The 25,892-nt window shown below is 34.6% G+C and overlaps 1 protein-coding gene across 1 annotated transcript in view; it reads right to left on the bottom strand.

Annotated features, from left to right (window-relative positions):
- PIK3C2G (phosphatidylinositol-4-phosphate 3-kinase catalytic subunit type 2 gamma) overlaps positions 1-25,892 on the bottom strand; it is a 348,760-nt gene that overhangs the window by 14,111 nt on the left and 308,757 nt on the right. Inside the window, exon 31 of the mRNA XM_049625158.1 lies at positions 15,673-15,767. Coding sequence (XP_049481115.1) covers positions 15,673-15,767 — 95 coding nt within the window. The remainder of the gene's footprint in view (positions 1-15,672; positions 15,768-25,892) is intronic.

Here is a 25,892-nt window from a genome sequence, read left to right as displayed (position 1 = left end):
TCTTTTTGTTTTTTGTTTTGTTTTGTTTTCCAAAGCAGCTGTCCTATCAATATTATTATTTTTTCTTTCTTGTACTGTATCTTGATCCTTAAACATCACAGCTAATTTATTTAAAAAACTCTAATTGTGTTCTTATCAGTACTTCTCATTTCACCCTTTGCCCGGATGTTTATATGAATTAAATTTAACTTTGTTTTAAAATATATTTTTTAATGTTTTTATTTATTTTTGAGACAGAGAGAGACAGAGCATGAGCAGGGGAGGGGCAAAGAGAGAGGGAGGCACAGAATCTGAAGCAGGCTCTAGGCTCTGAGCTGCCAGCACAGAGCCCGACATGGGGCTTGAACTCACAGACTGTGAGATCATGACCTGAGCCGAAGTTGGATGCTTAACCGACTGAGCCACCCAGGCGCCCCTAAATTTAACTTTAAAAGTGATTAAATAACCTGTACTTGTCTAAATGCCTTAACCTAGGATTTTCACTCTGGTTGCAGTTTAGACCTTCACAAAGACTTAACACTTTTACCTGAAGAGTCACAAGGCTTGGAGATTCAGAGTTCTTAGTCTGATGCTCAGTCTAAGCAATGAGAAGTTTCCTTGTATCGCCCAGAGGATTTTCATATTCTCAGTGGATTGAAGTCAGGCAGTGTTACTATCACTTTCTTCTAGAATTCTGGCTAATATTGTTACTGTGCTAGAAGATGATGTAAAGTCATCTAAAATTAATTTTTGTTAATCATCCTAACTCTGGATTCTATAGATCCTAGATTTTCCTAAAATATTTTCTTTACATTTTTAAAAGTTTTGTATATGTTATCTCCCTTATGACATTAAAATTCCTTAAAAAGGAAACCCACGTCTTGCTGTTTTATGCTTCTTCCACATTTCCCTTGGGCTTTGCTCCATTGGTTACTACTCTACTACCCTAACCCTACCCTCAGTTCCTTCATTCTAATCTTTTAATATGTCTCTGAATCTCCAATGAAAAATGTAAAATCCTCCCTTGAGATTTGGCTTCCCTTTACATTATTCTTTTCTTCCTTTTCATAGGTGTGCCTTTCTTTCATAGCATTCCTAGAAATCCAGTCCCTAACACAGTGCTTGGCATATAGTGAATACTAAATAAATAGTTATCAAATGACTGAATGGATGAGGTATATATTTAAAAAAAATTTAATATTTATTTTTGAGAGAGAGAGAGACAGAGTGCAAGCAGGTGAGGGGTAAAAGAGAGAGGGAGACAGAATCACAAGCAGTCTCCAGGCTCTGAGCTGTCAGCACAGAGCCCAGGGCAGGGCTGGAATTTGTGAACTGTGAGATCATGACCTGAGCCGAAGTTGGATGCTCATCCGACTGGGCCACCCAGGTGCCCCTGCACACAACATTTAAAATGGACGCCTGGGTGGCTCAGTCAGTTAAGTATCCAACTCTTGATTTCAGCTGGGTCATGATCTCACAGTTTGTGAGTTTGAGCCCCGTGTCTGGCTCTGGGCAGGCAGCATGGAGCCTGCTTGGGATTCTGTCTCTCCATCTCTCTCTGCCCTACCTTACTCACTCTCTCTCTCTCTCTCTCTCTCTCTCTCTCAAAATAAACTTCAAAAAAAAAAAATAAATGGCTTTCAATGTAGGGCACCTGAGTCACTCAGTCAGTTAAGCATCTGAATCTTGATTTTGGCTCAGGTCATGATCTCAGGGTCATGATCTTATTGTCGTGAGATCCAGCCCCATGTTGACCCCTAGGTCAGGCTCAGTGCTGGGTGTGGAGCCCACTTGATTCTCTCTCTCCTTCTGCCTCTCCGCTGCTTGTGTTGTCTCTGTAAATAAATGAGTAAGTAAGTAAATAAATAAAATGGTTTTCAATGGTAGTTCTCTTGTCTCTGTGGTCAAAGAATAAAACTATATTGAAAAATGGTTAATTTATCAAAATTCAGGAAAAAAAAGTATGCAGTAGCATGTTGGTATAAAAAGAAAGCACAATATAAACCATTTATTAAGTAAATAAAACCATTTCACATTGCAGGGTATGACAACCACCCTTTAGTATTTTCATAGAAGTGTATGGGGAAGAGACTTATTTTTCATGTATAGTAATAATAATCATAATAGCTATCACATAATGAGTATTTGCTTTATTTAAAACACTCTCTTAAAAAACCTTGAGGGGCACCTGGGTGGCTCAGTCGGTTAAGCATCCCATTTTGGCTCAGGTAATGATCTCACCATCCGTGAGTTCAAGCCCCGCATCAGGCTCTGTGCTGACAGCTCAGAGCCTGGAGCCTGCCTTGGATTCTGTGTCTCCCTCTCTCTCTGACCCTCCCCTGTTCATGCTCCGTCTCTCTCTGTCTCAAAAATAAATAAACATTAAAAAAAATTATAACAAAAACAAAAAACCTTGAGCCAGTATGATTGTCTTTATCTTATTGAAAATATTTTATTAAAACTTATGCTCTTAACCATTACCCTATATATTGAGTCTCTACAAAGAATGCAAAGGAAACTACCAGATTCAAATTAAGAGCTCTTCTACATCAAGTTTTATCAGAAATGTGATGAAGATAGATGGTTTAAAAATAACTTCTGTAGATTAATTCAAAGCTTAATTGTATTTAATAGGTTCTTATCTTTTTGATGAATAATTTATGAGAATTTTCCATCAAATTTTTTTTTAACTTAAATGTTTCCCATCATGTGATAATATAGGCTTTGGTAGAAATCAACTGCTGGTGATTAAAATATGATAGGACTATCAAAACCTGAGGTCTATGCCAGAAACAAAATAACATAATAAAAAAGCATTTTCCTCCTCTATGTGCCTGCCAGATTGCAGTACTGAAACCCAGGCTAGCTACTATGAAGAGGGTCTTTTTATAAAATGACAATGCACAACAAAAATACAAAAGTACAATAAAAGTGCTTGTGATATGTGGTTTGCTCAGTGCTTTGGTTAAAGAAATAGTGAAATGATCTTTCTAATCTTTCTGTGTGTTTTCGTTAATATAGAGTGGCATGATTTCAGGTCCTCATGAATTAAATTGGATAGTCTTCTGCTTCATTTCACACCAATTAAGCCTTTAATAGAATTCTTGTCACTAATAGGTGATTTTCAGTAATTTTTTAAACAATCAATTCAAAAATCAAACTACCATGTGTCTAACACTTTGGATAGTCTATAAGAGGTCACAGAAAAGTGATTGAAACAGTTTTTACTTTTAAAGAAATGACAAACTCATGGGCATGATCATCTTATTACATACCTATTAAAGATTTTTCATCCTCAACTTGATGCAGTTAACAACTAGACAGAAGTCACAGTCTAGTAGATAGAAACACTTTTCTGACTCAATAAATAAGAATTGAATTGCTTTTAATAATGCAGAGTTTTAATTAGAGCTACAGACCAGACTTTGCTACTGATTGTGTTGCAAAGTTTGGGAAGTTTTTCCATTTCTCAATCTTAATAACATATAAGAAGTAAGGCTTTAAACCTCATTTCTTTTTAACAATCTATTCAATAGAAAATGCTGAAGAATTGTTTATGAGTTAAGTGGTAATTAAACTTTTTCTTCTTCTTTTTTTCTTTTTCTTTTTTATAATTGCACTGAACTAAATGATTTCAAATCCTATAACCCTTAATTTCTATCCTCCAATGCTGAGAAAATTATACAAATAAGAGACAGAGTACTTTTGTTAATGATAATTAAAGAACTGTGAAGAACAGATGAAACACTGGAATATTAGATTTATGATATTATACTTGATAGTATGAAAGATTTTTTGCAAAAAACCCAGAAACTAGTAATTTAGAGGGAAAGTAAAAGAGTTTCCTACTCGTATACCTCAAAAATATGCCTTGATTTTGTCCTAGTAAACAGTTTTATCATGATTTAAATAAAGATATTGATATATGATGGACAGTTGTCAATAATTGGAGTGTTTTGGGCAGTATGTTTGATTAGATAATCAGGAATGAGATGTGAAGGGCTGGAATGATGAACTATATCTAACAAGGTTAGAAACAAATAGACTCAATGCCAAGTTCTCCTTTTGGGCCTGAAAACATCATTCTGAAAATCCAGGATATGAAACACTTGGCTTATGAACAGCACTTGGAAAAACTTTACAAAAATTGTATGTGACTATTGGTTCAATATATCTATGAGCCAGAGATTGCTAGCTACAACCTACAGTATGGTCCTCTATCACCTGTCTGTCTGTCTGTCTATCTATCATCATCATCTATCTTCATCTATCATATCTGTGTTTCATCTATCTATAGCAAATATACAAGAAACTTTAAATGTAAAGAGATGAAAGGTTAAAGGTAAAAGGATGGAAAAGATATACTATGCCAACCTTAATCAAAAGAAAACTGGAAAACATATAAATATCTGACAAAGTATATTTGACAGCAAAAAATACTACCATAAATAAAAAAGTTCATTTCATAATAAAGGAGTCAATTAATCAAGAAGACATAATCTTAAATGTTCATGTAACATTATACCAATGCACAATTATTGTTAAAAGATTTTAACATCCCTCTGTTAATAATTCATAGAACTAGTATACAGAAAATCAGTAAGGCTATAGAGGAAAAAAAATAGGGGGAAATGAGTGTCTTATAGGCAGCATATAATTGGATCATGTTTTTTTTGTTTTGTTTTGTTTTGTTTTGTTTTGTTTTGTTTTACCCATCCAGCCACTCTATGCCTTTTGATTGGAGAATTTAAACCATTTACATGGAGAATAATTATTGACGGCTAAAGACTTAACTAATGTCATTAATTGTTTTCTGGCTGTTTTTTTTTAGTTCTATCATCCTTTTCTTCCTCTCTTGCTGCCTTCTTTTGTGAACTGATGATTTTATGTAGTGGTATGCTTTGCTTTCTCTTCCCGTCATCTTTTGTGAATTTACTGCAGGTTTTTGCTTTGTGGTTACCATGGGGCTTGCATAAAACATCTTAGGTTTACTAGTCTATATATGCTGATAAATTTACTTCAATCACATACAAAAACCCTACCCTTTATTCCCCCATTTTTTTATGTTATTGAAGTCACAATTTACCCCTTTTATACTGTTTATTCATTAACAAATTTTTGTCACTGTAGTTATTTTTAATACTCTTGTCTTTTAACCTTTATACTAGAGTTAAATGGTTAGTAGTCCACCATATTACACTATTAGGATACTCTTACTTTGATAGTATACTTATTTTTGCCATGGGTTGTATATTTTCATATGTATTTATATTATCTGTTAGTATCATTTCATTTTAGCTTGAAAAATTCCTTTTAGCATTTCTTGTAAGGCAGGTCCAGCGGTGATGAACCCCTTCAGCTTTCATTTATCGTTCAGCTTTTATTTGTCTGGAAAAGTCTTTATCCCTTCGTCATTTCTGAAGGACAGCTTTGCCAGGTAAAGTGTTCTTTGCTGGCATTTATTTTAGTTCACTACTTTGAGTATATCATTCCATTCCCCCCTGGCCTATAAGGTTTTTGCTGAGAAATCTGCTGAAAACCTTATAGAAGTTTGCTTATGTTACAAGCTTTTTTCCCTTTTAAAATTCCCTCTTTGTCTTTGATTTTTGATAGTTTTATTATAATGTATTTTGAAGAGGATCTCTTTAAGTAGAGTGTTTTGGGGAACTATGAGTTTCATGAACTTAGATATCCAAATATCCTTCCGGATTTGGAAAGTGCTCAATCATTATTTCTTTAAATATGCTTTCTGTCCCTTCTCCCTTTTTTCTTCTTCTGGAACTCCAATAATTCAGAGTTCTTGTTATGGTATTCTAAGATCACATAGGCTTTCTTCACTCTTTTTTTTTTTTTTTTCATTTTCTTTTTCTTTTTTTGTTCTCTACTGACTGGGTAATTTCAAAGTTCATGTCCTCTATCTCACAGATTCTTCTTTTGCTTGATCCATTCTGTTGGTGATGCTCTCTGTTGGATTTTTCTTTTCATTTATAATATTCGTCAGTTCCAAAATTTGTTTGCTTCTTTTTAAAACATTTTTATCTCTCTGATAAACTCTTATTTTGTTCGTATATCATTTTCCTGATTTCGTTGAATTGTCTTTCTATGTTTTCTGTAGCTCACTGAGTTTCCTTTAAAAGTCTATTTGAATTCTTTATATCAAGCAAATCACATAATCTCCAGGTCTTTGAGTTTGGTTAGTAAAAGATTATTGTGATCCTTTGGTGGTGTCATGTTACCTTGATTTTTCATGTTGCTTGAAGTTTTGCATCGCTGTCTTCAAATTTGAAGTAGTTGTTACCTCCTCCAGTCTTTACTAACACCCCACTTCAAAGTGTTCAAACTTATCTTTTTCTTTGCCTTACAACAGTGTGATGAAATGTCTCCTTTGCAAACCTGGACTTCAACAAAGGCTCTTTTATCTGTGGAATGTTCTCTAAGACAGTGGTTTCTAGGAGCTCCCTGACTATAGCTAAGAGGGGCTGGAAGCAGTTCATGAGCCACTACAACGTCATCAGCAGGGACTGAGGACTGAGTGTCTATTATCTGATGTATGGGTGCCTGGATCCCTTGGTGTATGGTGTTAGATCCCATAGCTCTCACAAACATAACTTTTGTCTGTGAATGGATGCTGAATTTTTGTTGTTGGGTGAGAGATGTCTTTTGCATGATGCTAATATGACTCTTAAGTTGATTACAGAAAAGCCAGGAAGAAACCAGATTAAGAGGACCAATGTCAGGACTCTAGCTTATGTTTTGTTTGTTTGTTTGTTTGTTTCAGTTAGAATGAAGAATTGAGGGAGATTTGGATAAAGAATAGCAATTAGGGTATAAGCTTGTCAGTAAAGAATAGAGAGTGATTAAATAAAATTTGTATAATGTGGTGACCTGTACATTGATGGTTATGTCAGCTGGAGATATGGTTAAGTGTCCAGAGTTGTTGAGTATTTAGAGAAATAATCCTCAGCAGGAAATCACTTTATTTTTTGAATTTTAAAAATTTTAATAATACATTTATTTAATTAATATATATATATATATATATATATATATATATATATATAATCATTTGAACATGTAATCTACATAAAAATTGAAATTTATTTATTTATTTTCAGGAATAGAATTTAGTGATTAATCACTTACATATAACACCCACTGCTTATCCCAACAAGTGTCCTCCTTAATGCCCCTTACCCCTTTAGCTCTTACCCCCACCAACACCCCACCAGCGATCCTCAATACATTCTCTGTGTTTAAGCCTCTTATGGTTTGTCTCCCTCTCTGTTTTTTATACTGAAATCACTTCATTTTTAAGTGAGACAGACTATTTAGGTCAAATATTTGTCACCTGACTATTCTCAGTTTAGTATTAAGTATTATAGATAGCAGGATTCACAGAGAAAAGCTATTCATTTATGAATGTAGCTTAAATTTAACTGCTCTGCATTGTGACTATTTTCACAGTGGTATACACGTAAATGAATATTCACTTATTTAACAAACATGTATTAAGGGCATATTATTGTGTTAGGCATTGCAGAGTATACAAAATATATTTCCCACAGTTTCTTCCAATAAGTATATTGTCAATACAATTGAAACTACAGGATAAACCAAAGTGATAAAGGTTTTAAGAAATGAGATAAGGCAGTGAATATCAAATGGGTGGTGTAAACAGTAAGTGTAAGGAGGTCAAAGGACAGAAGAATTACCAGGAACAAGAGTGATCTGGGAGATTCAGAAAGGATGAGGTTTGAGGTGAGCCTGGATGTTAGAAGGTAAATAGAAGGGAAGAGGAAGTATGATATACTTTGCTAGAATGACTGGAGCGTGTTTGATAAACAATTAGTAAACCATCTAGAATATAATACATGTTTTCTTTTGGGGAGGGTGGATATAAAGGCAGGTAGAGCTAAATTGTGTAGTACCTTAAATATTAGGCTAATGAATTTGAGATTTACAAAGATTCTGTTAGCATTTTTATTGATATGTTAAAAATAGAATTTTAGGATGTTTTATGCAGAATGGATTAAGAAAGTAGAACACAAGGACAGGAATATCATAACAATCAAAATAGTCCATAAGTGAATTAATAGAGACTATAGAATAGGATTTTGGCAAAAATAAAAGTAACAGTAAACTAAAAGGATTTTCTGATGATTATATATAGCAGTACTGGAATAAGTTAAAATATGGAAAATAAATTACAAGGAAATTTTGACCAGGGGTTACTTGAGGTTGGTGCAACGATTTTTTTAAATAAGCAGTCAAGAGTGAGAGTTGATTTCAGTGAAAAGTAGAGAGCTATAATTTAGCACTGTTGAGTTTCAGGAGATGGCAAGATATCAGAGTGCAAATGTCCATCAGGCAGTTGAAAATATGTAAATTGGGTTCAGAGATATATTTAAAGTAGAGATATAAATTTAGGAGTAATTCACATAATCTTCAAAGCCTCAAGACTGGATGGATTTTTTTTAGGAAATCAATTTGAAGAGTTAAAGCCATGAATACTGGAAAATCTTCACATTTAAGGGTTAAAGGTGAAGCCAGCATTTATTAAGCCACTACGTACATTAGTTTAAATTTGTAAATGCTGGGGTGTCTGGATGGCTCAGTTGGTTAAGTGTCCAACTTCCACTCAGGTCATGATCTCATTGTTTATGAGTTTGAGCCCTGCGTAGGGCTCTGTGCTGACAGCTCAGAGCCTGGAGCCTGCTTCGGATTCTGTCTCTCTCTCTCTCTCTGCCCCTCCACCACTCATGCACACACATATACACACATACTCTGTCTCTGTCAAATATAAATGAACGAAAAAGAATTAAAAACAAATAAATACATTTGTAAATGCTAAGGAAGCCTCAGAAAGAGTGCTGTCAAAGAAGTGTAGAGAATATATGGACAGTGAAGTTTCACTTTGTGAACAGTAAAGTTCACAAAGGAAGGACTAGTTAAAAATATTGATGATGGAAAGAGATGAGTTATTATTAGCATATTATTTATCATAGGTTTAAGAACAATTTATGGTTTTTTTCATTAAGAAGTAATTGGTAATCTTCGAGGGTCAGTGTTTACTAACCCTGAAAAATCATGGAACAATGAAATATCTCTATCTGGGCCAGCTCCTCTCCACTATCCACTGCTTTGCCTCATATTCTTTGAAATGGGAGATCAATGTCATAATGGGCCAGCTCTAGAAGAGTAATTTTTTATTAATGAAATATAAGCCAAATACAATCAATGGGATAATTATTATTAGAAAATTATCCTTTATCAAGAAATTGACATTTATTTAGATTGAAGTGCATTTAGGATAGAACAATGACATATCTCTTTCAAAAATCTAGATTAAAAATATTGGATTGGGTTAGTCAGAGGAGTTAGCCAAGTTATTCTTAAAAGGATATACAAGGGGCGCCTGGGTGGCTCAGTAGGTTGAGCATCCAACTTCGGCTCAGGTCATGATCTTGTGGTTTGTGAGTTCAAGTCCTGTGTGGGTCTCTGTGCTGACAGCTCAGAGTCTAGAGCCTGTATCAGATTCTGTGTCTCCCTCTTTCTTCCCCTCCCCTGCTTGCACTGTCTGTCTCTCTCTCAAAAATATATAAACATTTAAAAAAAATAAAAATAAAAAATAAAAGGATACACAGAACATTGTTATCTTTGTATGTCAAACATTGTCATCACCTGTACTTTATTTTCACAACCCTCTTTTGTCAACTTTACTAAATCTAAGTGTTGTATCTTCTACACCAACAGGCCCTTCAATTTGTTTGGTACCAAGTACAGAACTGGAATTGTATGTAGAGTGCCATTTTGAGGTGTAATTAACCATTTGAGTGGTTCATGGACTACTTGTCCATGGAAGATATGGAAGAATTGTATGATCTATGAGGCCAGGAGAATATATATTTTAAAAATAAGAACTTCCAAGCTACACATACACATTAAAAATGTAAGAAAAATTTTAAATAGAAAATAAAATGCAATAAAATGTGTGTGTGTGTGTATTTAGCCTGGGGTTCTTACTGATGTGTTTGAGTCTATTTCTTTCTCTCCTGTTATTTTTTTTATATTGATTTCAGTGCATTAAAGTCCAAATGTGTATGTGTTTTGAAATCTAGTATCCAATTTCTAATGTTTAAGCAAATCCAACAATAAAAGGGACACATTTAAATCTTCTCTATTTTTTATATTTTGTCTTACAGCTAAATTTGAGCTAATAATAATAGGAAAGGAAAGAGAAAGTAAAATAAAGGAAAAGAGAATAAAGGGAGAAAGTGAGGAGAGGGGGAAGAAAAGAAATGAGAACAAAGTTTTATCCTTCTGCTTTTGAAACAAATTCTTTTATTCTTGGAGAGCTAGATATGGTGAGAAGACAAGTTTAGGGCTATAAATGATGAGGTCAAGGTTTTACACCAGTATTGCATCTCTAGATACATCTGTCTTCTCATAGAATGAGACAAGTCCCATCATTTCTGTTCCTTCATCCCTTCTGAGCATATGGCTAGGAGATCTAATACCATAAATATTCACAGCAAGATGAAACAGAACTTTTAATTAATTACTATAAGTTGCTTATTGAATAATAAGGCTACAGAAGTCTTTTTTAACTGAAGTATAGTTGGATCACAGTGTTACATTAGTTTCAGGTGTACAACTAGTGATTCAAAAGTCTATATGTTACACTATGCTCACCACAAGTGTGACTACCATCTGTCACCATACAATGCTATTACAATTACAATACCATTGGCTATATTCTCTATGCTATACCTTTTATTCTCAGGATTTATTCATTCTGTAACTGGGAGCCTGTATCTCCCACTTCCCTTCACTCACTTTGCCCATCCTCCTACTCTCCTCCCTCTGGCAACAATATAGTTTGTTCTCTATATTTATGGGTCTCTTTCTGCTTTTGTTTGTTTGTTTTGTTTTTATATTCCTCATATAAGTAAAATCATATACTATTTGTCTTTCTCTGGCTGACTTATTTCACTCAGCATTATACCCTCTAGGTCTATCCATGTTGTCACAAATGGCAAGATCTCATCCTTTTAAAATGGCTGAATAATATTCCATTATAGAGACAGAGGTAGAGACAGAGATAGAGATCAAGATAGAGATTGAGATAGAGATAGAGATGATAGAGACAGAGATATACCACATCTTCTTTATCCACTCATCTGTCAAGGGACACATGAGTTGTGTCCATATCTTGGCTACTATAAATAATGTCACAAATATAGGGGTGCATATATCTTTTCCAGTTAGGGTTTTCACCTTCTTTTGGTAAATATCCAGTAGTGAAATTACTGGAAAATATGGTATTTCTGTTTTTAGTTTTTGGAGGAACCTCCACACTGTTTTCCACAGGAGCTGCACTGATTTACATTCCCATCAACAACAACACACAAGGGTTCCCTTTTCTCCACATTGTCATCAACACTCGTTATTTTTCATCTTTCCTCCTGTTTTCATATCACAACTATTCTGCCCTATTTCATGTCTTATTAAAGGATTAAACAGCATTCCATCTGAGATGTGTCCTGCTTTCCCTGATATTACTTGCACCTCATTTGAAATCATATCGTTTTGCTATAGTGTAAGAGTCTCTGAGAGTGTGAGCACATTCAATATCAGAAGAGAGTCTGGAATCTTTATTGATTACTTTTAGAGCCTACTAGAATGCACATATTCTGGAGCAAGTAAATGAAAACAGTCTGGAAATGACGCAGACTAGGGGAATTCATGAGACCAGGAGAGACACTGCAGACATTGCAATTCATAGAGAGACATGTATAGAGAGACATGAAGATATCAGTGGAAAAGAGCATTTTATAGTGGGCTACTTGGGAAAATGCTAGAAAGATTTTTAAAAATGTTTTAAATTCAAATGATTTTTATATATGTCTCTGTTATATAAACTGAAACATTATTTTTAAAAGTCTTTGCCAACCTTCCAAATAACTGCATTACTTTGTCAGTCTCTGTTTACTAGAATAAATCACATTGGGCTGCTTTAAAAGGGAAAAAATTTAGCAAATTTTGTTTTAGCTTGTGAATTCACAGGAGGGACGTAATTCTTAGAGCAAAGCTTCAAAGATTTAATATAAGATAAACAATTCTTTTCATCAAACTTAATATTAAATATAACAGAGCTGCAGGCAGAATAATTCACTTTAACATTAAAATAAAATGAAGCACGACTTCAGTCTGATTACTTTGGCATGTGAAAATACTAAAGGCTCAGAAACTAAATAACAATTAGTTAAAACTTGAAATAAGCAAAGAAAATATGTTGAGAATTTATAGATAGATTTTCCTGTCATTTATATTATAGTGTTATCTCTGTCCTCAGATAAGCAGAAGAAATAAAAGAGTCATTTAAAAGTAGCTCTGAAAAATGCAAGGCATGAGAACTTTGTTTTGATGGTTTTTGGTAGGTGAACAAGATCGTAATTCTTAGTTGTTTATATCAGAAATAATTTGACATTCTTTTATTTAACAAAGTATTCATTGAGCATCTACTATGTACTTGACACTGTTTTAGCCCTTGGAGTAATAGCAGTGATATAGGGCCGTGGAGACAAAAAGTTAGAAAAGGAAGTTTGGAAGTGGCAACAGGTAGTGGTTTTACAGCTTTACATATGGGAGTCAGAGAGGACCTCACTGAAAAGGTGGCAGTAAGACTTAGTCCTTCAGGATATGTGAGACTGAGCCATGAACCTGGGAAAAAACATTCCAGATGACATGAATAACAGGTACAAATGTCCTGGGGCAGAAACATGCTTATCATATTTAAGGAACAGGAAGGAAGACACTGAGGCTGGAGTGGAGTGATTGAGGGAGTCTGTTGAGATGAGGTTGGAGAGATCAAGGAGGCCAGATCAGTAGTAGGGCTTCATAGATCATTAATAAGTACTATGTCTTTCATTATAAGTGATATGAGTGAGACCTTACCCTCAGAAGGATATGAGAGAAGAATGACAACATCTGACTTTTATTATCAAAGGAATATTCTGGCTCCTAGGTTAGGAAAAGATTAGGAAGAAATACAAGTAGAAGCAGGGAGACCCATTAAGAGACTACAGCAGTGGGGTGCCTGGATGGCTTAGTTGGTTAAGTGTCCTACTTCAGCCTAGGTCATGATCTAATCTCACCATTCCCAAGTTTGAGCCCTGCATCAGGCTCTGTGCCAACAGCTCAGAGCCTGGAGACTGTTGCAGATTCTGGGTCTCCCTCTCGCTCTCTGCCCCTCCCCCACTTGAACTCTGTCTCTTGCTCTCAAAAATAAATAAACATTAAAAAAGTTAAAAAGAGAGACTACAGCAGTGATTTAGGTGGGAGTTGATGGTGGCTTGAACCGTTTATGGTAGCAGTGAAGGACAAAGGAGTGCAATTCTGGATTTGTTTTGAAAGCAGAGCTGACAGAATTTGCAGATAAATTGGTTGTAGTTTGTGAGAAATCTCAAAATGACACCAGGGAATTTGAGTAAATAGTAGGATAAAGTTTCTATTTCCTGTTATGGGAAAGTTTGCAAAAGGAGCAATAATCAGGAGGCAATAATCAGAAGTTTGATTTGGTGTATCTTAAGTTTGCAATGCTTATTCAATTTCTACTAGAGTTGTTGATCAGTTAGTTATACATAAGCCTCTGGATTTCAGGGACAGTTCCAAGATGAGTTATAAATATGGAAGAGAAAGACATGTAAATGATATTTAACATCACAGGGCTGGAAGTAGAAAAGAGAAGAGGTTTAGGAATGAATTTCAGGGCAATGCTAAGGGATCGGGGAGAAGAGACGAACCAGCAGGTAGACTGAGAAGTCAGATTGCAAGAAGTATTATTTCATTATTAATAAGAGGACATTGGCATAGGCTCTAGGGGCCCTAGATGGCTTTTTACTCCTTATAGGATGCACCTGGTCATTTGCCACGTACCTATCACTTGACCTAAGTCTTTAATTCTAGCTCTTGCTCACTTTCTCCCCTCCCTTCATGCCTGCATCACATTCGTTTTGAATATTCTTATTGTTAGTGTAACTTCATCTCACTATAAAATGCATTTTTGAAAACTGTCAAAAGTAATTTGGATATTTATCCGGTGAATAAAATGGGTGACCAAATTGGTTAATACTGCTTTTGATCAAATATTAGGCATGACTATTGAGTAATATCACCAAGTTTACTGTGTGGTTTATAGGCCAGATCTAAAAGCAATGTCAATAGGTGTGTTCTAAAACGTTTTGAGCAATGACATTATTGGAATAAATATATAATTTCCAGGAGGACTATTTTCAGTTAACAGTCATATAGCATATACATATGTAAGTGCTGTTAACTTGATTAACACCATTTCTTAACATTCTCTTACTTTATCACATATATTTATATAGATGCTTAAAGTCTATGAACATGCATATAGCCATAAACAGTGCCTAATTGAATCTTCATTTCCCAGACTAAGAATTTCTTAAACAACTCCCATTCTCATTTAAGATGATTATCTGATCAAAAGCAATTGAAAATAATTATTTTAATGACTAAAGTTCTACAGAAACACATCTAATAATATTTGCCCAGCTATTACAAAAATTGCTGATTACAAAACCACAGACTTACAAACAAGCATCCTTGGATAGCTGGCTAATTCTAAGTTTGTAAAGGATGTATCCCCTGCAAATTATGCCAACTATTTGTTCACTGAACAGACATTTGTTAAATTCTAGTATGTTCCAGATCACATCACAATGAAGAGTTTGCTCTTTTAAGTCTTTCCAAGCACATCCTGAGAGATTTATATGCATAAGGGATAGAGCCAAAATAGGGCTACTGACTTTCTCTATAGTCTCCTAGGGAGTTTTACCATACGAAGGACCTGCTTTGAGTAGACTAGAGGAAGACTGGAGAAGTGGCAAGGCTTAGAGTTACCTCCTTCTGGTTACTGCACCCAGACTCAGACCATGAATCAATTACACTGTGACGCAGAATGCTCCCTCCCTTACTCAATGTCAATGGTCCAATTGCTATTCATACCTCTGACTTGACCCATCTTCAGAGAGGAATAGGGTATAATGGAATAGCTTGCAGTTGTTTTTAGAGGCTAACTACCATTGTTGTCCTATGTTCTGGTATATAAAGATGGGTTTCCTGTCCTCAAAATAATATTATGTTTTGAGGGGAAAGATATATCTCTGAGTAATTACATCAGAACATGATAACTGTTTGGGGGGTATGAACTCAATGTACTCAATGGGCATCTGGGGAGAAAGACTTAGAGTTGCTGGCTTCACAGAGAAAGTGTTGGCATTATTCAAAGAGATGAGTTAATCTTCCACTAAGCTCAGCAAGATGAGATAGATGTAAATTCTTGGGACCTAGCTTTTTTCCCTTTGGACCTTAATGCTCTAGCTATTCCTGTATTTTCAAACCTTTTTCGCGAGATTTGACCTAACACTTCATTGTGAGTAAAGTCTAATTTTCATTCTAGGACTTGGCCTGTGAAATATTTTATAGTCTTTACCCTAGGGATTGCAATCATACAGAGGCAGAACATTGTAATTGGCCTACTGTTCCTCACTTAAACTTGGTGGCTGGCCCCATTCCTCTTAGTAATGTTGACATTAATTGCCTGAGGGAGGCAAGTGATTTTTAAATGTAGGTTTACATGTTTCTCATTAGAAATAATAAACTTACAATGTTTTTCATGTGTTTCACTAGTATGGTCAGCTTCGCATCCTCATGTGATATCACTAACTGCACCTTAGGCGTCTTGTCAGGAAACTTCTCACCTGATAAAGCAATAGAATTTCAGTGGGTTAAGTTGGAAGCGGTTCATCACAGGATAAATTAGACATTTAAAGAGTAAAATAGGACCAATGAATAATGTGCAAAAGAAACATTTTTCAGATCATGTAGAAAACATAATACTCTTTCGGAAACTGAGTTGGTTGAAGATGGGATTTTTGTCTAATCATCCCGAACCCTCTCTTTCTCCTTATATTTTGTATTTTTGATTGATTTTGTGTTTGTTTTGATTATTTTCCCAATTATTTAAATTTGAAAACTTAGTGCCATTTTTGGCTCCAAATTTCTCAATGTTCAGTACAATAAGGGTAAGTATTAGAGAGCATGAAAGTGTTGACTTTAAAAGTCAGTAAGCCTGGGGTTCAGGTCCCAGGACTATACTTAAGACTGTGTTATAATAACTAAGTTAATTAACTTCCTTAAAGTGGAGATAATAGTTACCTACTTCAGAATAGTTGAGATGATTAGCTGAGAAATTCAAAAGTTTTCACAATGTAATCTCTCAATAAATGTTTGCAATTAATAATAGTCTTCTCCACATATTTGCATTCATTTCTTCCTGTCTAGTTCCATAGCTCCTAGTTCAGACTTATACGAATATCTTGTCTGAACTACTAGAACATTCTCTTCCCCTCTCCTAGAACTCAAATCTATTTGGACACAATCACCAGTGTAATTTTCCTATGGCAACTTCTATAAAATTACTGTTTTTTGTTGTTGCTTATTTATTTTTGAGAGACAGAGAGTGGGGGAGGGGGCAAAGAGAGAGGGGACAGAGGATCCGAAGGCACTCCTGTGTTAACAGCAGCAGGCCAGTGCGGTGCTTGAACTCATGAACTAGAGATCACGACCTGAGCCAAAGTTGCATGCTCAACCAACTGAGCCACCCACGTGCCCCTATAAAATTACTCTTTTAATCAAAGTACTCTTCATAGATTGCCAGTTCCTGTGAAAAAAAATCTGAATTTCTCAGACTTATATTTTTGCTTCCTATTGTATTGAATATTTCTGTTTTTTTTTTTTTATTTCCCACTGTCTTTATTCCATACTGTAGTCTGTATGTTCAGTTCTACAAACATGCTCTGCTATATTATTCTCTTTATATGAAATGACCTCTTCTACCATTTTTGGCTATTGAACTTTTATCTTTCTACAAGGACTAATTAAAATGCAAAATAGTTTCTGTGGTCATCTCTCTCTGAACTCCCCTAACACAGCCCTTATCACTTAATATTTGTATCGTAATTATTATCTTACATGCCTCAATTTGTTTCGTGGACTATAATCTGCCCCAAGGGTGACTTTTTTTCCTATATCCTCAAGAGATGTATAAATCAGTGTTGCTCCATAATGTCACACTAAACTTTTATTTAATAACAAAAGTAGTCTTATTTTTTTTTCGAGTTATATCATTCCATCAATAAAATGAAGGCTCTCATTTTTTAATTAAAAATTTCTGGTTTATAGCCCAAAGATTAAGCATAATTTTCAGTGTCTCTGATATTTCCATTGCTAATCTTTGGTTGTATACTCTCTGAGGGAAGTTAGAGAGAAGTTTATTAATAACAAGAAATTTGGCAGCGTTCTGCTGTGGGCTCATTGTGGTCCACATTGTTTTCTGAGAGCCAGTTTCAGCTCTGTAATCCTCTCTAACCTTTGAGAATTAAACTTGACTGGTATGTTTCCTTTTCCAAAGATTTTTACATGTTTATGAGAGTAGTTTACACATTGTACGTTGGTAATTTTTTTTAAGTTTGTTTATTGATTTTGAGAGAGAGAGGGAGAGAGAGAGTCCCAAACAGGCTCTGTGCTGTCAGTGCAGAGCCCTACAGAGGGCTTGATCTCACAAACTGTGGGATCATGACCTGAGCCAAAATCAAGAGTCTTACGCTTAGCCAATGGAGCCACTCAGGTGCCCCTGTATGTAGATAATATTAATTAATTTTATCATCAATGTGCATTATTGATATTGAAATAATTAAAATTGACATTGTTTCTTACAATTGAAATGGTAATTACATAAAAATAATTAAAAATTTCCTTAAAATATCTTGATTACAATGACTGAGAGACATTATGAGTTAGAGGTACTATGGGATAATTCTGATTGTAGTACTGAAGTAAATGGAATTCATAATAAAAAAATTTAATTGGATTTTTGGTATGAGCATGTTAAAAATGATGACTTTTTGATGTACAATGGACATTATTTTTGCATTAAAGTGTGAAAAGATTACTAGCTAGAAACTCAATGCATTTAATCAGAGGACTTTTAGGTTGAAGGTAAGAAATTAGCAAAAATTTATGATTGAGTGTCTAAATAGTAACCATATAACTGTTATTTGAACTGACTGAAGGTGATATTCCACTCTGAAACTCTTGTTCCAGATCAGTAACCAGATCTGTCAATACCTGGCAGAATTCAGAACTCAGTGAAAATTCAGGCCACCAGGAAGTTTTAGTAGTCAGTGTAGTAATAGTAGAGGTACTTAATATTTCTAGAACTCTTACTGTATGCCAAACATTGGCTGAGAGCTTTATGTACATGAACTCACTCATTCTCATAGCAATTCTATAAAATTTGTGTTACCTCCGTTTTACACATGTGGGAACAAAAGCATTTGGTCAGAAGTCATGCAGACAATAAACCATGCAGGGTCAAATGATCTCTAAAGCCTATGTTCTTAAACATTGTGCTGTAAAGGGGCAAACATGGGGGCAATAATCTAAGGGAAAGAAATGAAGAACCCAGAGAGGGAGAATTTTGGAAATAGTTCCATATGGACAAGAAGATGCTGGAATATTTTGACTTTCTGCTTCAAGTTAGTCTGGAGAATCTGATTATACTTAATTTAATCATTTATAATAACCCTAAGAACTAATGGGACACCTGGGTAGCTCAGTCAGGTGTCTTACTCTTGACTCAGGTCATGATTTTGGCTCAGGCCATGATCTCATGGTTGGTGAATTTGAGCCCTGCCTCAGACTCTGTGCCGTGCTGACAGCTTGTCCTTACTCCCTCATGTGCGTGCACTCTTTCTATCTCTTTCTGTTTGATCCTAAGAATGATTGTGTTGAAATGTTTGAATGTATGATACTATAGCAGATAATACAGCACTCATTATGCATCCTGTGTCCATTAATGTTAAGAAATAGCATTTCAAAATCTAACATTTTCAGATGATAATATATTCATAATTAAAAAAATAAAAATTTACTTTAAAAGTATACAGCAAAACATCTTCCCCCATTCCTAACACCTATCCACCTAGTTCCTTCACCATTATTTCATTAGTCTCCCATATGTCCCTCCAGAGGGACATTTCTCCTTCCACAATTTCTCCACATAAGCAAATATGAATAAGTATTTTTATCCACTCCCCCCCTTTTCCACAAAAGGAATAGCATATTTACTATTCTGCACAAAGATCTTGGAGACATTTTTATAATCACACAGAGTTTATTTATTTTTTAAAATATAGTTTCATACAAGGTGAAATACCATAATTTATTTAACCAGTTCCCTATCGATGGGCATGAGGGCACTTTCCAATGTTTTCCAGCTGTTACAAAGCATGCTGCAATAAATAGCTTTGTATGCATGTCATGTTGTACCTATGCACAAATATTATAGGATAAATTTCCAACAGAATTGATGGTCAAAGGGTATTAGCCATTTGTAATTTTGATAAATGTTGCTAAATCACCTTCCATGGAGGTTGTAGCAATTTGCATTACCACTAGCAGTGTCTAAGAGTGCCTGCTGATTTGTAACCAAGCTTATTAATTAAATTTTTGAATTTTTGCCAAATCTGATGAGTTAAAAATGGTATTAGTGTAATTTTAATTTGCATTTTTATTACGAGTGAGTTTGAGGACCCTTTCTTTTGCTTAAGAGCCTTTGTATTTTGGGGTGCATACATCTTTTCATATTCTTTCCACAATTTTTTATTTGGTTATTGTCTTTTTCTTACCAATTTTTAGATGGTTATACATTTGACAACCAACTCTGTGATAAATTGCAAATATTTCACCCATTTTGTCATTTATCTTTGAATTTTTTAAAAGTTTGCTATAGTTTTTCTATATCATGCAAAATTATTATGGCTCCTGGATTTGTAGTGTTACCTATACCAGCTCATCCTCAGATTATAAAAGATTCTTCTATGTTTTCTTTGTTATATATATGGTTTTGTTATTTACATTTAAAATCTTTCATCCATTTGGTCTTTAACCTGGCATATGGTCTGAAATATGCTATCTCATCACCATTTATTGAATTTTCCCTTAGTGGTTTGACCACATATTAAATTCCTGGATGTATTTGACCCTATTTATGTACAATCTGTTATGTTCTATTTATTCATTCTTTTTAGGCCAACACTACACTGTTTTAATTATCAAGGCTTTGTAATGTGTTTTATAGGGCTAGTATTACCTCTCTGCTTGTGTTCAATTTTCCTGGTCTTTATATATTTTTGTTTATGAACTGTAGAATTAACATCTAATTGAAAATAAATCTATTGATATTTAAAAAATTATATTCAGAATTATATCAGAAATATCTGACATAAGATTCATGATGTAGAATCTTCCTATACAAGAGAGCATGCTATTGGGTCTTTCCATTTGCTCAAGGCATCTTTGAAATCCCTCATTAATGCTTTTAAGTATTTTTCATTTGCTCTTGCATATTTCCTGTTCAATTTATTCCTAAGTTTTTTTTTTTTTTTGGCTGCTATTGTAAATGGGATCTATCTTTCTTTCTTTTCTTCTTCTCCTTCCTCCTCCTCCTCCTCCTCTTCTTCTTCTTCTTCTTCTTCTTCTTCTTCTTCTTCTTCGCTGCCTCCTCCTCCTTCTTCTTCTCCTTCTTTTTAAGTTTATGTATTTATTTTGAGAGAAAGAGTGCAGGTGGAGGAGGGGCAGATAAAGGGAGAGAAGGAATCCCAAGCAGACTCTGTGCTGTTAGCGCAGATCCAGATGCATGGCTCCATCTCATGAACTGTGAGATCATGACCTAAGCTGAAATCAACAGTTGGATGTTTAACCAACTGAGCCACCCAGGTACCCCTGGGATTTATCTTCCATGTTTATTTTATCTTTATCTATACATCAATTTGGTACCTGATACCTTTATTGAATTTTCATCATTTGTGCTAGATTCTTAGTTGATTCTTATTTTTTTAGGTATGTAATCATGTTACTGGCAGACATTGTTTGTTTTGTCTTCTCTTTGCCAAACTTTGTTTCTAAGATTTTTTTTCAATTTCATACAATCATTTCACAAATATTTATGGATATCTTATGGACAAGGCACTGTTCTAGACCCTTGGAACAGGTTAGACAAAATTCCTCTCTTGGCATTTCTATAGTAGCCAGGGATATATAAAAAGCAAAACCACACAATAAACAAGTAAAGTTTATTATAAGCTGAATATGATAAATGATAGGAAAAAAAACACCCAGAACATGATGAAGGCACTGAGGACTAACAGAATAAGAGTCAGTTTGCAATTTTAGATAGGATGATCAGTGTACTTCTCATTGAGAAGGTAAATTAAAAAGTTATTTTTTAATTTATATTTTTGAGAGAGAGAAAACGCATGCCTTAGTGGGGAAGAGGTGGGGGGGGGGGTCGCAGATACAGGATCTGAAGTGGGGCTAGAACTCTTGAACCATGAGATCATGACCTGGTTGAAGCCGGACTCCGCTTAACTGACTGAGCTACCCAGGTGCCCAGAGAAGGTTAATTTTTAGCAAAGACCTAAAAGAGGTGAAACAGTAAGTTACCTGTTGGTAACCATGATGATCATGGGCATAGTGTCTTATTTTATAGTTTAGTGGAAATGCTTTTCCACTGTTTCCTTGTCATGCCTGATGTGGGCTTTGGATAGCCAAGATAGATACGTTTTCTCATGTTAAAGCATTACCCATTTATTTTTATTTGAGTGCTTTGTCAAGAAAGTTTACTGAAATTTATCAAGTGCCTTTTCAGGGTCTATAGAGACAACCATATGATTTTTCTCTTTAAGTCTTTTAAGATGATAACATGTATACTGTATATTACCAATATTGAACCATTTTTGCATTTCTGGTCCTGGTGAATTTCATTCCTTTAGTGTGATGATGGATTATTTTGGCAAATATTTTAGAATTTTCCATTGATACTCAGAAGTGAGATTAGGCTGTGATTCCTTTTTTGGTGTTCTTGTATTCCTTGAAGCTACCAGCATAAATACTTTATATGCTTCATAAGAATAATATGGAAAAATTTCCTTATTTTTCTCTGCTCTGGAATTGTTTAACAGTGGAATCACCTACTTTTTAAAGGTTTTATAGAATTCCTGTGGAAATCATCTGAACTTGGTAGTGTTCTAAAGTTTGCTTTTTGAAGCTTGTTCTTTTCTCTCAAACTTGATCTTTTCTAGAGCAAGGAAATTGTGTTTTCCTAGAACACTATCTATTTCAGACAGATTTGCAAATTTAGTTTTGTAGACTTGAGCAAAGTAGTCTCCTACTATTCTTCAGTTTCATCTTTTTCTATGGTTACTTCTTGATTCTCCTTTTGTATTTTACATATTTGCATTTGCCCCATTCGTTTTAATGTTTATTTGTTTTGGGGAGAGACAGAGACAGAGCGTGAGTGGGGGGGGGGGCAGAAAGAGAGAGGGAGATACATAATCTGAAGCAGGCTCCAGGCTGTCAGCACAGAGCCTGACGCGGGGCTCGAACACACTAACGGAACCGTGAGATCATGACCTGAGGCGAAGTCGGATGCTTAATGGACTGAGCCAACCAGGCATCCCTGCCCCCAGTCTTTTGATTATATTAGCCATTGGCTTTTTTATTTTATTGTTTACTTTTAAACTTCCAGATTTATTTATTCTGTTTTCTGTGTTCTAACTCATTAATCTCTACTTGACTCTTCATCCATTTATTTTTCTTTTTTGTATTCCTTTGTTTTGTTTTGTGGTCTTATTCCAATTGTCCCAGTTATTGAGCATTGCTTTATCTTTCTCCCATGTTTGTGAGATGTACTGTTATTCTTTAGAAATTTTGCCATTTTGTGCTTTAAGTCATTTTGGCGCAAGAGTTAAGAGAGGTTTGTTTTCATAAATATCTAAACTTAAGTATCTTTTAGCTTTCTGAATTTTTAAAATTAATTTCTCACTTTACTTTCTCATGATTAAAAAATATGTCTGTACTATTTCTAGTTTTTAGGATTTATTGAAATTTTCCTTGTGGCCTAATATATAATCTATTTTCATGATTTTCAGGATAAAGAGTTTTTATATAAATTACCAATTTTCCTTATTAATTTTATTTAGTGTTCTTTGTGTCTACTTATTTAAACATTTTTAAATGTTTTTATTTATTTTTGAGAAAGAGAGAGAGAGAGAGAGAGAGAGAGAGAGAGAGAGAGAATGCAAGTTGGGGAGGGCAGACACACAGGGAGACAGAATCTGAAGCAGGCTCCAGCCTGTGAACTGAGAGATCATTACCTGAGCCAAAGTCGGACGCTTAACTGACTGAGTCACCCAGGAGCCCCTGTATCTACTTACTTTTTTCACTCAGTCTTTCATAAATCAAGAGAAGTTAATTAGAATATCCTATTACCAGTCTGTGTATTTTTCCTTGAATGTTTCATAATTTCTGCTTTATATGTGTTGCTGTCATATAGTTGATATGTAGTCATAACCACTCATATCGTTATTGAGAATTGTACTTATGATAGTTTAAAGTTGTATTCTTGTTTAATTCAATGCTTCTTGTCTTAAATGCCACCTTTTCTTTATTAACATCATGGCTTCTGGTCTCCATGTCCTAATGTACCTGTGCTTGGAGTTTAATTTTTAATTTTTAAAAATCATTTTCTCTTAGGTGTGTTTTTACATAAAGTATAGAGTTATGATTTATACTTTTACTCCAACTGGAAATTTTTTCTTATAGATGAGTTTAAGCCCATTTCTACTTATTGATACAATAGATTCATTTTCTGTTATTGTTTTATGTTATTAAAGAAATATAACATTTTTGTTTTTATAATTTTTAAAGAAAATCTTTGGCTATATAATTTGTTTTTATTTTTATGTACTTGTAATACTTAGAAAACTTTTACTTTTGTTATAGTGGTTACTTTTATTTAGTATTCTTAGACTTTTATATTTTTGACAATATTTGTTTCCTAATAGAGACAGAGATAAAATTAATGTGTATAAAATTTTGCACTTGACTTTCATCTACCACCTAATTATATTCAATGTTATAATGTTTCTCAGTGTTTCCCTAACACTAATATTACATATGCTACAATTATTTTTATCACGTGATTTGTTAGGTTTTAGCGATATCTTTTGATACTCAGCTTTTAGAAATAAAATAATTAGAAAAAGTCTTCTAACTCTCATCTTCTTTTATCTTTTCTTGCCTGCATTAGCCACAAATAAAAGTCTAAAATAATTTTCTAATTGGAAACATGGTATTTTATGATATGACATAGCAAATGCGTAAAATTTAAAGATTTCAACTTTCAAAAACAACCTAATATAAATATTTATTTCTAAGTAGCCCCAGCCCTCCCTTTCTTGTCCTTCCATCTCATTAAAAGTTACATTGAAAACCTGGGTAACATACTTCAATGTATAGATAATTGACTGAGTTCTGCTAGAGTAAGTAGCTATAACATTAACCAGAGAGACCCTGCCATGGAGACAGTGGCTTCAAGTTCCCTTTTAAATTAATAGCATCTCCAACTGGAGGTTGGTAATGTGAGGTAATGATTGAAAACTCCTGTTTGCAACCATTTGTTATTATCAATGGCATATAAACATGTTTATTAATTCATCCTCTTAACTCTGACAACTGTTATCTTTGATCATGTTCTACTCCATTACCTATGTTATTGTCACTATACCTTGACAATAAAATCTATCTTCTTCATGTCAGTGTTGTGTACTGGTAGAGGATGGATAGATTTATATTTTTGTGGAGGTACTATTTTGCATGGGACCTCTATTAATTTGGGGGAGTATAGAGGATCATGCTATTAGAGAGTTAAAGAGTATACAAGATAAAATGCAGCAACTTTCTGGGTAGTGCTTTGGGTGAGTCTGGTTGAGTCCATATTTAATGTGGTAATTTGTAGAAGATTTCTTTTCTAGGTGCTACTTCAAGAGACTTCTAGTGGTTGGGAAGCAGTGAAGTTCTTGTGCCTGGGCACTGCCATGGGAAGTGGGAAGTGTGGGAGAAGTGGCATGATTTGGGATTTTAGTTTTCTTCTCTTTGTCCCTTTAATAAAAATGACAAGCTACCTTGGTAGAGAATATAAATGTGTCATACATTGTTCTTTCTGTCATCAATCATTTATTCAGTAATTATTTATGGAGAGTGAATCTATAGTAGACCAGACACTGTGCTAAGCCCTGGGGTTACATTGTGAGCAATATAGACATGGATCATGTCTTCATGAATTTCTAGTCTACAAAGAAGCACACAAAGCCATAATCACCACTGCAATAATTTTGAAAAAAAAAAAAAAGCATTTTACGAGTAAAGAGCAAAGACAATTGAGATGAGATATGAAGGATGCAAAAAAAAAAAAAAAAATGGTGGAGAAGGTAGAATGGGAGTCAAGTGGTCCAGGCAGAGAAAGGCCATCTGTTACGTGCTGGTGTGCTTGTCTTAGTTGAGGAACTGGAAAAAGAATCAAGATAGGGAAGGGTCTGATATTAGGGCTGGAAAAGGAAACTGGAGGATGCCAGATTCTGCTGGGATGCCATCATGAGAATTTTGGTCTTTACCCTAAGGGCAGGGGCAACTATATAATTTGTGAGGCTCAGTGATAATGAAAATGCAAAGTGAAAATGCAGGGTCCCTTTTACAAAAATTATTAAGAATTTTGAAATAGTGACAGAGTATTAAACCAAGTGCAGGACCTTTCTAAGCACTGTGCCTAGTGTGACTGCACAAGTCACAAACCCATGAACTTGGCCCTGCCTAAGAGCAACGGGAAGCCAAGGAAAAGTGTGAAGTAGAGAAGAGTATTGATTGGATTGGCACTTTAAAAGACAAATTCTGGGGCGCCTGGGTGGCTCAGTTGGTTAAGCATG

Source organism: Panthera uncia, chromosome B4 (assembly GCF_023721935.1).
Source record: "Panthera uncia isolate 11264 chromosome B4, Puncia_PCG_1.0, whole genome shotgun sequence".
Classification (NCBI taxonomy): domain Eukaryota; kingdom Metazoa; phylum Chordata; class Mammalia; order Carnivora; family Felidae; genus Panthera; species Panthera uncia.
Note: the sequence above shows the minus strand (reverse complement) of the source record. Positions and strands in the feature narration are given on the sequence as shown.